This window comes from Coloeus monedula (genome assembly GCF_965178545.1).
Source record: "Coloeus monedula genome assembly, chromosome: 1".
In the NCBI taxonomy this organism is placed as follows: domain Eukaryota; kingdom Metazoa; phylum Chordata; class Aves; order Passeriformes; family Corvidae; genus Coloeus; species Coloeus monedula.
In genome coordinates, this window is record NC_138781.1 from 98,714,722 (window position 1) to 98,727,657 (window position 12,936).

Genomic DNA, 12,936 nt, shown 5'->3' on the forward strand with positions numbered 1-12,936 from the left:
TGAATTTTTTACAAAACAATTTTAAAAATGTCTGTAAAACACAGAATTACTTCTGCAGACCCAAGATGAGCCTTAGCTCTCTTTGACCTTTTGCTTATGATGCATCTACTTCTCCATTTCTGATACATCATACAATTAATGTGCCTTGGAAACTGTACAAGCCTCAGGTTTGGAGTGGTCCATTTTCCCCACTTATATTATTGGAAATTTTACCACAGTATTTGTTTCAAAGAAATATGCTGTTAACCATGCCATATCTAATTATTCCATAATAGTAAACTCACCTTGCTATTAGGCTCTCTCCACAAGTTATGCTGATACCAGCAGGAGTGCTTTTAGCAACCTGTACGAGAGTTTAGCTTGTCGCTTGCCTATGCAAGGCAGAAAAAAAATAGAATTGGGCCAATCCCTTCAAAGATGATCAAATATTTTGTGGGTGGGTGGGTGAGTGTGTGCAATCCGAGATTTTCAGAAATCAAGGTTGTAGTAACATTCTTCTGGCCAGCAGCTGTAAAGTGATAGTGTATGCCTGGTATTTATAGCTTTGTTTTCCAAATAATTCCCATCTTATTGCGTGACCTTCATGACTGAAATACTAGGGAACAGGACTTGTAAAAATTGTATAAATCTCTGCTTTCTTACCAATGGCCATACCCACAACATTAAATTCTTCTGCTGTAGCAGCAGCAGCAAACAGCTGCATCTCCACCAAATACGCAGGCCATCAGTAGAAACTGCTCATGGTGAATACCAGTGCAGGATGCCTCCCATCTCTTGCCCATGTACAGTTAAATCCTTCAGGCTGTGAAGTTTGCTGGTAGCAGGAGCTACTCAGAGAATACCTACTAGACAAAATCCTTTTTTTTGCTGGAATGATTATTGTCAAACAAAATCCAAAACAAAACCAGCCAAGAAAACCCCCATCCAAACCACGGATTATTTCAACAAAGTTTAATTTACGTCATTGATACTAACTTGATAAAGTAACAGAGAGAACAATACTGAGTATGCATGAGAGACTGTGTTCAAGTAGATGAAGAACTTCTATAATGAAGAATATTTGAATAAAATTATTGATGCTAGGCAGAAAAAGTGCTTCGAAAAGCAAAGTCAAATTGAAGTATCGGGTTTTGCCTCTGAAACCATTTATCAAGTGTCACAACAATGGAATAAACTGGACACAGGGAAAAAACCCAGAGGGTACGATGGCACTGGTCTCTGATTTGAGTCCCATCATAAAACAGAACTATCCTGAAAAACTGCCCCCATTCTTCTTTTTTCCCCAGTAATTCTTTTACCTGCTAATTTGTGAACACTAATCATCAAGGCACTAAGGTGTAAAAGGGTTATGGAGAAATGTGGTTCTGGATTATCAATTGGCACCTCTCTTGATGGAGAGTGTTCTCTGTTGTTTCCTTCTGCTTCCTTGTATTTCTTACTTTTCAGTCATCTCTGCTCTTTACTGCCATTTTTGTTATTCCTGTCGTTCTGCTAAGAATTCTTCCTCTTTTTGTTCATCACCTATTTCTAGACAAAGATTGATCTCAGCACAACACTGGAAGACAGAATCTCCTGTACTATACATCCCTCTTCCTGCCAATTCTCCTCTATACCTTTGAGCAAGTAATTTAATTTCTGTCTTCCACATTAGTAAAAATTAACAGGACTGTTACAAGGATGGGTGGCTCATCCATTCTAAAGTGATTAAAAAAGCCTGCTGAATTAGGTAATTAGCTATAATGTCATCACCAGATCAGCCAGTGGGGAAGGCGTCAACATTCCCATTACTTTTGGCAACAGATCAGCAAGTCGTGAACAGCCTGGGACAAACACCACCACCAAGAGCAAACTGCTACCTGGGTTGTATGTGAACGAAGATGGAACCAACACCACCAGTACAACACAGCTCTGGTTTAGCAGTGCATGCTCACAGAAGTTGTATTACTACTAGAATAAGTATGGAAAAATACATCCCCACATGACACATGGGCTGTGTATTCTGTCGCTGCCTGGTGAGAGCCTGGGCAGCAGCACTGGAAGGTTCTGACGAAACGTCAGCCATGCCCAGAACACAAAGCCCCATGGACAAAGCCCCGCCAAATCCCAAGATGATGCAATTTCTGAATTCAAGTGCCTGTCAGATTTTCCTTCAACTATATAATAGGTTTCCATGTTATTAAAAAAACCCCCAAAACATATCTATTAACTGAAAGGATGCATCTCAACTCCTGTTTGGCATACCTATTTAGAAACCATACTGACTACGTAAGTTTGAACCTGGATAGAAATGGCATTAGAGTTTGGATTCAGAGTCCATTTCAAGGACTAACACAGAATCAGCTGAGTGGCTTAAAAATTGCCTGTTGAACTTGCAGCATTTTCTTCCCACTGAACAGCAAATTGTTCATCACCTAATGCTTAAAGAATAATTTTAGTCTAGCAGTGCAGTTGCAAATGTCCTAGTGGGGTGGTTAAGCATTACAGACAACCTGCAAGTTGTGGGACAGTTTGATTTTCTAAGGCAATCTAAATGCAATTTTCATGTCCATGTGAATTTGAAATGTGTTGATTTTGTAGGATATCTTTTAAATTCATGCACAGCAACTCATTAGGTATCTTGTGAAGAAAAGCCATTGGAAACCATGAAACCCATTGAACCCATGAAAAAGCCCATTGTTTCTCACCTTTACCTGGTTTGACTGCATTTGGTATCAGCTATTTCTGTATTTCATATGTATTTGGATTTTGCCAGTAGAGAAACAACATGGCATGTACTTTAGATTTTCATCTCACATCCCCAAGTAGACAACAAAACCACATAATAATGATACTGAAAGGAACTGTAAAAAGCTGAAAATTCAAGTATTCAAAACATCTTAATACTGTTATTGTCACAAATGTGTATCACAGACTGATTAGGAGTTAGAGCTATTTACATGCATACGGTGTCTTCAGCTATAAGCAATCCTCTTGTGGAGGATGAGAGCCCTCAGAGACAGATTATAATATGCATTTAAAGTCCCCCCTAATGCGTATGAGTTGTGAGATGTGACATATCCTGTTTACAGCAAGCAAAGTCAGGGATGGATTTCATGGGATATCAAGACTGAAAAAAAGGCCTGTAACTGCTTAACTGCAGTTTTTATACATTTTATACCCAGAGTGAGTTGTTGCACAACACTGAAAAGCATGCATATATAGATATATGTGTGTGTGTGTATGCATATATATCTATCTACACACACACACACACACACACCTGGGTATCTTCAGGTCAACTGGAAATGTAATAACCTTGCACAAAACCCCAGAAGGAGCCCATATTGTTAGAGAAGTGGCAATTTTAATTTTTTTTTAATTAACAGCTCTTTCAAGATACATTAATGTGGGTTGTGCCAGTAAATGCAATTAGTCTGGTGTGAAAGTACGTGGCTAACACAGGGAATGCAATTCCAAGGTATAGCTAATGTTGAGACTAAAATACCTGCATGTTTTCTTTGCACTGCAATCACAGTTACTCTTTTTTTTTGTCTTAGTGGCCAACATACCTAAGGTAGGTGACACACAGTGAAACTGTGCAACTTTCCTGTGCATCACCAGAAAGAACCACAAAATGTTTCAAAAAAAATCACTCCCCATTACAGAATAACTCGGGGTATTTTTTAAAGAATTTTTATTTAGATTATTAAACCTTAAAACTATTGATTTCAAAGTGAAGTTGCAAACTGTGTTTTTGTAATCAGTTCTCCCAGTTACAGCTTAAATTTCCAGCACGGGCAAATCCTTTTTATTAGTATTATTTAGCTTTAGGGTTCTTTTTGGCTTTTTTGAATATGCAGCAGAGTTAGTTCAGATCCTTAACTGAGGTCATTAATGTTAACTGGGAACAGGAAAAGCTGACTGTTCTCTCCTCTTCAGTTACTGAAGAATTATTGTGTGTTTAAACTTTCTTTAAGGGCACAAACAGAGGCACCTCCATTTTAAACTTCACCAACAATACTCAAGGGCTCTGAATTCAGACTCATACTTGGCAAGTACATTTCAAAATACATAGTTATAGAAGCCAAGGATGCCTTTTATTGGCCCTACTCTCAAGACTGAAATTCCTAGCAACATTGCTAGAGGTGTGGGGAGAGTTCACTGCAGTCCCTGGGCACAAGAGACCAGTAACACAAAGAAATAAGAAGTATATTACATCCCTTCCTAAAACACAGTTGCTCTTCTCTATTCCTATTAGGTTTTAACAAGAATATTATTTAAAGCCAAGCACTTAAAACATACTTACAGATAAATGGTGATGATCTGAATGCATTAATGAAACACATGATAACTGTTAAACTGAGTTCCTTCAAAAAAGTCCACTCATATCACACCATCTCAGTAGTCCATCGTAGCAGTATAAATCAGATTTCTCTTTTCATTTCAATTCCATTAGAATTTACCTTTTAACACCTACAGATACCAGTTATTGCACAAACATAGGCAGTCTCCGAAAAACACCACGGGATTTTGCTCTCTGCCCCTAGGAGTCCAAAAACTGAAAGAACAAACTAGAGGTGAAAGAGTAATTCCAACAATGAATTGAAGGGAAATGTGAATTACCTGTCACAAATAAAGAATAATATCAAAGATTCTGAAGACCTTTTCATTCAAAGGCGAAGCTTGCTGATGATAATATGAATGGAAAGCACTTTATTTTAAACACCAGGAAACTCACCCAGAACAGTCATTAAAAATTACTTCAGATTTTCTACTGCTTTCTACACATTAAAAGGGGGGGGACAATCAAAGCCTGTGATGACATTTGGCACTGCAGGCAGAAGAAACTTTGTATTTACAGCACAATAACCTTTTCAATAAGCCAAGTTATTAGCACCTAATAATTGTGCTAATTCAACCTAATAATTGGTCAGAACGCCAAAACCAAGAAACTCAACCCGATCTACATTCTAAAACCTTATTCCAGTTTCTCTCCATTTCTGTGGCAATCCATAGACCGTCAGATCTGCAACACCATGGTATTTATCACATTACTTACCCTAAAGACAAGGCAGTCAGCAGGTTTAAAAGGCAAAGCACTGGGTGATTTGAATGTAGATTAAGAAGACAAAAACATGGCCGAAGTGCTCTGAATACTACTGGCTCTCTCTTCCTAATCAGGACAGCAGAGGATATTTTGGCGTCACTGGAACTAGCGACCAAGTAGAAACTGCTGCAGAAGTTTAGGCAGGACTGACTGCGTGACATTATGGAGATTTCACAGATCCAATAAATTTCAAGTTTTCCTGCTTTTAAAACAGTAAGTGTCCACTTCAGCATGCAAAAAACCAACCCTGATAAAAACCAGCTGAACTTCTTTGCATTGATTATTTTTCTTTTCCAACGGAAATCAGTGTCATAAACCATATATCTGACTTCATTTGGACTATTGCTCAGGAAGCCCTACTGAAAATAGAAAGCTCTACTGGAATAGAAATTGTCAGCCTCACTTGATTCCCTCATTCTTAAAAAAAACCATTGCTCTTGCAGCTCATGAGTGTTACATAGTCTTTGGGAACTAAAAATGATACACGATCTATTCCTGCTTTCCCATGCAGAATGATCCAGCATAATTTTAAGTTTTTTCTCCATTTTGGTTTAATTTCTAAAATCACAGCCTAAGATCCTACTTGAGAAAAAATTCCTATTTAAGGAAAATTACAAGGTTTCTGTTGCCTGAACTTTCCAACAAGAGGCTGAATTCCACACTGGGCTGTAATTTTAAGAGCATATGCATCCATATATATGCACACCATATGTGCATATACATACTGCGTATTTGCCATTTCACAGCACTGACAGCTATAGGGGGCAATCTCTGTAGGTTTCCAAGGCATTTTTCTCCTCTCTTCACCCCTGGTGAAAATGACTCTCCATGCCATGGCTGATAAGGTGTCCTTCCCAGCTGACTGGGCCACGTGCCTGTTCTGCTTTTCAGGACATACATGCAGCCAGGGTCAGCCACCACGTCGGGTCCATCCCCCAGAGATCTCAGCATGGCCGGCCTGTTGATGACAACCCTGTAGTCCACTTCTTCAAGAACATTGTAAGTCTCCCCTCCTCTTATGCACCAAAATTAAATATTTTCTTTAGAATCCATCAGTAACAAACACTCCCCAATCATTACCCTTCGAGCCCCAAATTGTACTGTGCCCTTGAGCTCATTATGCCATTAAATGACAAAAATAATTTTTACGTAGAAGACAGACAATACTGAAATGCTACCAAAAAAAGCATGTAAACCTCCATTACCATAGTCAAATGCTAACCATGTCAGTTATACAGCTTCACCATATACATGTTTAGTCCTTGTGTCTTCAACACTGGCAGTATTCAGAAATTATTACTGTTTCAAGATAGACATAAATCCAGTGCCTTCCAGGCAAAGCCTAAGACAGCAGAGAAGCTTCTCAGTGCAATTACCATTTTTAGCTCATGGATAATGTGCAAAAGGCCTGATGATTTCTGACATTTATTTTTGTCTTCGTTTGACAACTCCTTGTGTTGGTTTTTAGGTCTCACCCCGTACACCTCCCCCAATGCAAGCAAAGGTAAGCAGTTTCAGGGGCTCAAGGCATTTACGGGCTAATTCACACTAATTTAACTGCGAGCCTGATTCCTTGTCTCTAACGGCACTAAGTAAAAACTACAGGTATCATTGGGAACAATTTAAAGTATGCGCCTAAGACATAGAAGCCATGGTTCTCTTCCTCACACAGCTCCTGACTTCATGCATGACTAATTGAAGCCACTTGCAAGGATTTTTATATTCAATTTATGCAGTGATTGCTTTATGTAATGAACTAACAATAGGTAATGCTTTCAAACAAGCCTCTCCAACCAGGAGCTGTCCTTCCATTTACTCAGCTGGCTTCTGAAATATGTAATACTGACAAACCATGGCTAGTGAAGTCAGTTCTAGTAATTACAATAAACAATCTTGCCTTTTTTTGCTTCATGAAATGACTGTACAGATTGTTGTTTTCAACTCCTGCCTGCCTCATTACCTGGCCATTATTTCATAATCTTGGCTGTCTTTTCATTATCTTCTGTGTATGGCAGACCCAGATGCTGTGTTCCATAGTGATCATCATGTCATTGTTTCTATTTCTTGCATGTACAGGGAAGAGGATTATCCCTCACCAGATTTAGCTGGGTAGGTGATGAATGTGCCTTTGGTAACAGCCCTTTTATTTACCAGGCCAAAGCATATCTTGCTCCATTGCCTCAAGCTGCCACAGCAACGTGAATTTTGTTTTGTCTCAGTTTTGCTATTTTGCTTTTCCTGTTCCACCTTCCTCCCTCTTTCCACAGCACTTTAAGATGGTAATTGTGTTGCTTGCTCTTATCCTGCAATTTGACAGCCCTTGCAGCAATTATTTCTTTTGCTTCAGCACGAAGGGAGCAAAATCCACTGCATGGCAAAGCTCTCTTCCCTTAAAGGCTCCTGGAAGACTCATCTGCTGCATTTTTCTTCTCCTGGGATGGACCAAAAATGGGAGGGAGGGCTGGGATGAGATAGGTGCTTACTCCACTTTTCCAACTGCTTTTACACAGTAAAGTCTGCAAAACTAATGCTGTCACTAACCTCAGTATTTTGTCCCACCTTTCCTGTCAGTTAGAAGTGATCTGCCTAAGCAATTCCTAGACAAGTTCTTCCCACAGTTCTCTCACAACTAATTAAATTCTACTTCTCTACCACAGGTTTGATTTTATATGAGATGGCATGTAAATTACTGGCATTTTAAGACAAAATATCAAAGCCTTCAAGCCGTTAAGCATTTCTTTCACTATCAGAACACCACAGATTAGCTGATGTGTTTGACATCTTAGAACTCATGAAATTAAAACATTTTAAGTTTTGTCACACAGGTTAACCTTCTGAGTATTTAATAAATCATTTTTTACAGATTGATGCTTCTCTCAGATTTGAATGTATTCAGACAATTTCCTTCATTCTTGTTTATCACATAAAAGATTGTTTTATTCCAACAACCTCCAAATTCCACATTTAAGTATTACATTTCAGTGATCACAAAAAAAGACTACAACACGCATATGTTAATTTGAATGTGATAATTTGCAATAAACATGAAAATCTTTCTTTGCAGGGTGGTGAAGGACACAAGCCAGGATATGGAAGTGGAAAATTCTATGAGCATAAATCTGCTCACAAGGGACACAAGGGATCCTATCATGAGGGCCAGGGCACTCTTTCAAGAATCTTTAAACTGGTAATGTACAACTGAATTTTAAGTACAAAAGAACTGAACTGGGAAAAAGAGAAGCCAAACCTCTCCAGAACCTGCCTTTTTTGAAACAACCACATTTCCTTAAAGCTTCTGATGGAACTAGATTTGCATGGATAAACCAGAAGGTTATTTTGTGGCTTAGGGACTACTTACATGATAGGAAACAAAGGTAAAAATACACAGTTAGAGGCCATAAGGAAAGAAGGTAAGTCCACAAGGTCTCACAAAGACCTGCACCAGGATCAGTGTTGTTACTGAATGCAAAAATGATCTGGAATACAGAAGACAAATGAGATGACACAGCTTGTTGCTGCTGAATTATTTAGGATAGTGAAAATGAAACAGAACTGATAAACTGCAGCAGGGTAGTACAGGGAAGTGCTGGACATGTATTTGGATGCAGTAACAACTCCAGAAGTCCCTGTTGCTCCCACCCCAGGTGGGAGAACTCCTACAGTATGTCAGCATCGCAAGTTAACACCACTAGAAAGTGAGGCAAATCAGAAAGCCGTCATATTAGAACTAAACATTTGGTCAGATTATCTTTAGCCTGGTTCAATTCCCCATTTCAAGGCACAGCACAGCCACAGCAACGCAGGCAATAAACAAAAACAGAACAGGAAAAAAAAGGTCAGTGGTGAGGATTTTTCATATTCTATGCCAGGAAACAGACACATGAGAAAGCAGACTGTATCTGCTGGCAGATACTTTAAGGAACACCGTATTTTCCCTCAAAGGCAAAGAAGGCAGTGAATTCACTCATAACAAGTCAGCCGGTGCACTATTTGCACATGAGGATGCAATAAGCAGTCATCTTAACTTCGCCTGAGATCCTTAGCAGAGCTGATTATTTCAGACTCTTACTATTCCTCCCTGCAACAGGAGATGTAACAGTGCCTTCATCTGTAGCAAAATCCACATTTTTGTCTCTTACACAGTTTAGGTTACGTATCTCCCATTGTACAGTTGTTTTCCAAATATATGCAGCAGTGAGTGACAGCACAAAAACTTCAAGGAAGTAGTAGGAATTCTTATGTTGCAATTTAAGAAAATGAATGATCTCTTCAGAGGCCCAGGTAAAAATCAAACACATTTCAAGTCTTATTTTCACATTATGCACTTGGTAGTTTTTAGTGGGGTTCAGGTACATCAACTATCCCATGGCTACGTACTGATATTATTTGTAAAATTTCATCATTTCAGCATCTGAAAATACTCATTAATGACCTTCCCTGAAATTGAACATTCCCTTTTCTGCATAATCATCACACCTATTTTATCTTAGATTTATATATATTTGAGAGATACATACACCAGTTCTACTTTTTAGATAGCCTTTCGCCAGCCATTATAATTTCTGGAACTTTGATATGAGTTTTATTCAGGCCCATTTGATTTAGACCCATTGTTTACAGAAATTATTATTTCTTTATATAGTTGTACAGTCTTGTAAAATAAAAAAGTTATCCATTCTTTAAGATATCTTTGAAAGAAAAAAGCCTATTGCCTAATGAATTAGCCTGCATTTTCCTTGAAACAGTTCTATAAAACTAAGGAGGCAGCACTGAAAGATGAGAAGAATATAAATAAAGAACATTAAGTCTCAAAGTACACACGTGGGTTTTTTTTAACTAAACATTTCAGTCATCACCTGATTAGAGTAACATAACAATTACCACACCATCTCACATTTGTGGTCATAAGTGTACTTTTTCAAGATTTTCCTATAGAAGAGTTGCTAAAGCTACGGGAACATGATGTCAAGTTAGCCTAATCTTAAATTCAAAAAAATGAAATGTCAAAATTGCAGCTTGGATCATCTCTGCTATAAAACTGCTTATTTTCTCAAGTGCAGATTTATGAACTGTCACAGTTTTTTCCTCCTAGTTTGACACTTTCTTATTATTTCTAAGAATAGGTCAGGTTTCAGCCCTTTCATCTTCTCTTAGCTTTCCCCTGTATTTGCATCTGAGCTTTCCATACAAGACTCATGTTGATAAAACACTGAGAATTTACTGCAGAATGAAACGATTAACTTTCAGTTCTTTCAGATGTGAGACTATTACACCTCATATGCAAGGTTTGGAGATTTTGTTTAATTGTTTGTTTTTCTGAAGCATACACACAGTACAGGGTATATAAAAAATAAATTTTCCATTATGTCCAAGCAAATAAATTGTTTTCATTAGGAAGGCCTGAGTAAGAACATGCACTTAGAAGTAATTAATGAGAGACACCGTCCTGTGTGGACGATTTAATGAGAGTAAATTAATCCTATGTGAAAATATAGGAAAATCAATCACCTTTTTGAAGTGAAAGTCCCAGTAATATTTAGTGATGTACTAGAGGCAACTGCAGGCCATCTTCATTAGATAGTATTTAAATTCTGTCACACTCACTACAGATTGATGTTTTTCAATGCACAGCCCCATATTAATTAACATATTAATTTCTAATTAATACAACTCTGTTCTTCCTTCCACAGGGAGGCTCTGGGTCCCGACCTGGATCGCGGTCTGGTTCACCCATTGCTAGGCGCTGAAGCTCCAAGATGCCATCCAAGGATCATGTACTCTGCTTCATAATGTAACTGCCTTAAAATTAGTAACAGCTGCCACAATTACCTAGATAGATGCAATCCATTACTTAATGCCAATTAGGTTCTGCATGCAGTAGATTATACAAACTTCTATTGGCAATCCCTGAGCAACAGTTGAATGAAAGGAACACAAAAAGTAGCTTTACTAGATGTTTTCCTTATTTTATGTGAAGTAACAAGATCTCTGACTTTACCCGTTCTTCTTCAGGATGCCCTAACTGTATGCTGGACTCCTTTATTTCTCCCAAGCACCTAATTTAAGCTCAACTCCTCTGGTTTCGTTTTAGTGAACATCAGAATTACAAATAAAGAGCTATAATGTCTTGGATACTGAGCACTGCTGTTAATGAATTTTTGAGATACTGCCGTTAAAAACAAAAAAAACCCCAACATGTGCAGAAGTTGTAAGGACTGTTTATCCAAATTTTCTTTTTGGTTTTTTTTGTTTTGTTTTGTTTTAATCTTCCTTCTCTCACTCACAGAATAATTTATTTTCATAACAGGATTAGGCAGTCATGGAAAGGTTTAACAAACATTGGGAGTTCAAGGTATGTGAAGTCTGGGAGGGGGCAGATGTTGTAGAATCAATACGATGTGGAGCAATAGCAATAAGGAAATTCTTTCCATACTAAAAATTGCTCATTGCATCCAAACCATTAGAATAAAGAGTAGATGAGGGAGAGAAAGAGGATTTCAAATTTGAGTTAGACTAATGTTACAAAATAAGGGATATTCCCAGAGAAACATCTAAGATTGCACAAGTGACCACTGGACGTCACTGGTGCTTCACATAAACTCTGCTGCAACAGCGTTAACTTTGCAGTACAGTAAGTAAATAAGCATATAAACAAAAAAGTCTAATTTCTGAAAGAAAGCCCTTCAGTACTGGAATCTCAGATTGTCCTGCACATCTCACATTAGAATGTCAAACCTTTCTCTCGGTATTGCAGCAGTGTTGTATTTGATTGGCTCATCTTTTGCCTGAGTAACACCTGGATGCCTATTAAGGGCCGTGCACCAAAGCAAACTCTTAGTAAACTACTGTGAACATTTAACTGTTGTATTGTAGTTGCCTTGTAGAAATAAAATTATAGCTCAGTTAGAGTTAGATATTAATTGTTCACAAATTACTAAAATGAATGTGTGGAGACGGTATTTCCAACCACACTTAGGGAAATAAAAGGCTCTTCTGAATTGCACTGTTTTATTACTTAAACTTACCATTTCTTCAAACTGTCATCTAAGTGTCTGTCACGATTAATTATTTTATTTTTTTAGTTTTAGCCTATGCACTGTAGATTACAGTTAGTGCTTCCTAGGTTGAAACTGGACTCCTAATAAGTGCCCAGTGAAAGTTACCTATGAATATGTATATTAATTGCATTTCACATCTAAAACTATTGTAGGTTTAAATCAGTGTCCATTAATATGAAGCAATGGAAGATGAGATACATAGAGAAAATACATAGAGACTAAAGAAAACAAAACTGCCAAAATTATTAAGCATACACACACATATTACATCTATTACCTTCGTTGGTTGCTATGTGTATTTTTCTATTGTAGCTTCATTCAGATGTATACTCTGCAACGTAATGGTTAATTTAATTTGAACACGTGTTGTTCTTATAGGAACACAGCTTTTAAAAACAGTCATTATTGAAATAAAGTAATCAACTTGAAACGAAACTTGGGCCAGTTTTGTTTTTTACATAGTAAAAGGTCACATATATATATATATTTATATTTATATATATATATATATATACATATACATATATATTTAGGTCTGTTTGGTTTATTTCCCCCCCACACACATACAGAGTTTATGAATAATGCTTTGATACTAGAAAATGACACTTTGGGACCCTGCACACAGGCTTCTAGTGACATTGCATGGCCCAGAAGGCTGACAGCAGGACACAAGAATTATGGAATGACAGTGTCTATGGAGTGATAGCTACAGGTTAGAGGGATATTGCAAGGCCTAAAATGTCTATGAACAGGCAATGAAAACCTGCCCCCCTCATGAACAACTGAGGTGCA

General features: G+C 37.8%; 1 protein-coding gene across 6 annotated transcripts in view; it reads left to right on the forward strand.

The window, feature by feature from the left end:
- Positions 1 to 12,540, forward strand: part of MBP (myelin basic protein) — a 113,568-nt gene extending 101,028 nt beyond the window's left edge. For 5 of the 6 annotated variants that reach the window (XM_082302777.1, XM_082302774.1, XM_082302773.1 and 2 more), the window contains exons 5-9: positions 5,978 to 6,085; positions 6,555 to 6,590; positions 7,163 to 7,195; positions 8,151 to 8,273; positions 10,777 to 12,540. In XM_082302777.1, the coding sequence (XP_082158903.1) occupies positions 5,978 to 6,085; positions 6,555 to 6,590; positions 7,163 to 7,195; positions 8,151 to 8,273; positions 10,777 to 10,833 (357 nt within the window). In that variant the 3' untranslated portion in view covers positions 10,834 to 12,540. The remainder of the gene's footprint in view (positions 1 to 5,977; positions 6,086 to 6,554; positions 6,591 to 7,162; positions 7,196 to 8,150; positions 8,274 to 10,776) is intronic. The other variant, XM_082302778.1, reaches the window with a different exon arrangement.
- Positions 12,541 to 12,936: the final 396 nt, after the last annotated feature.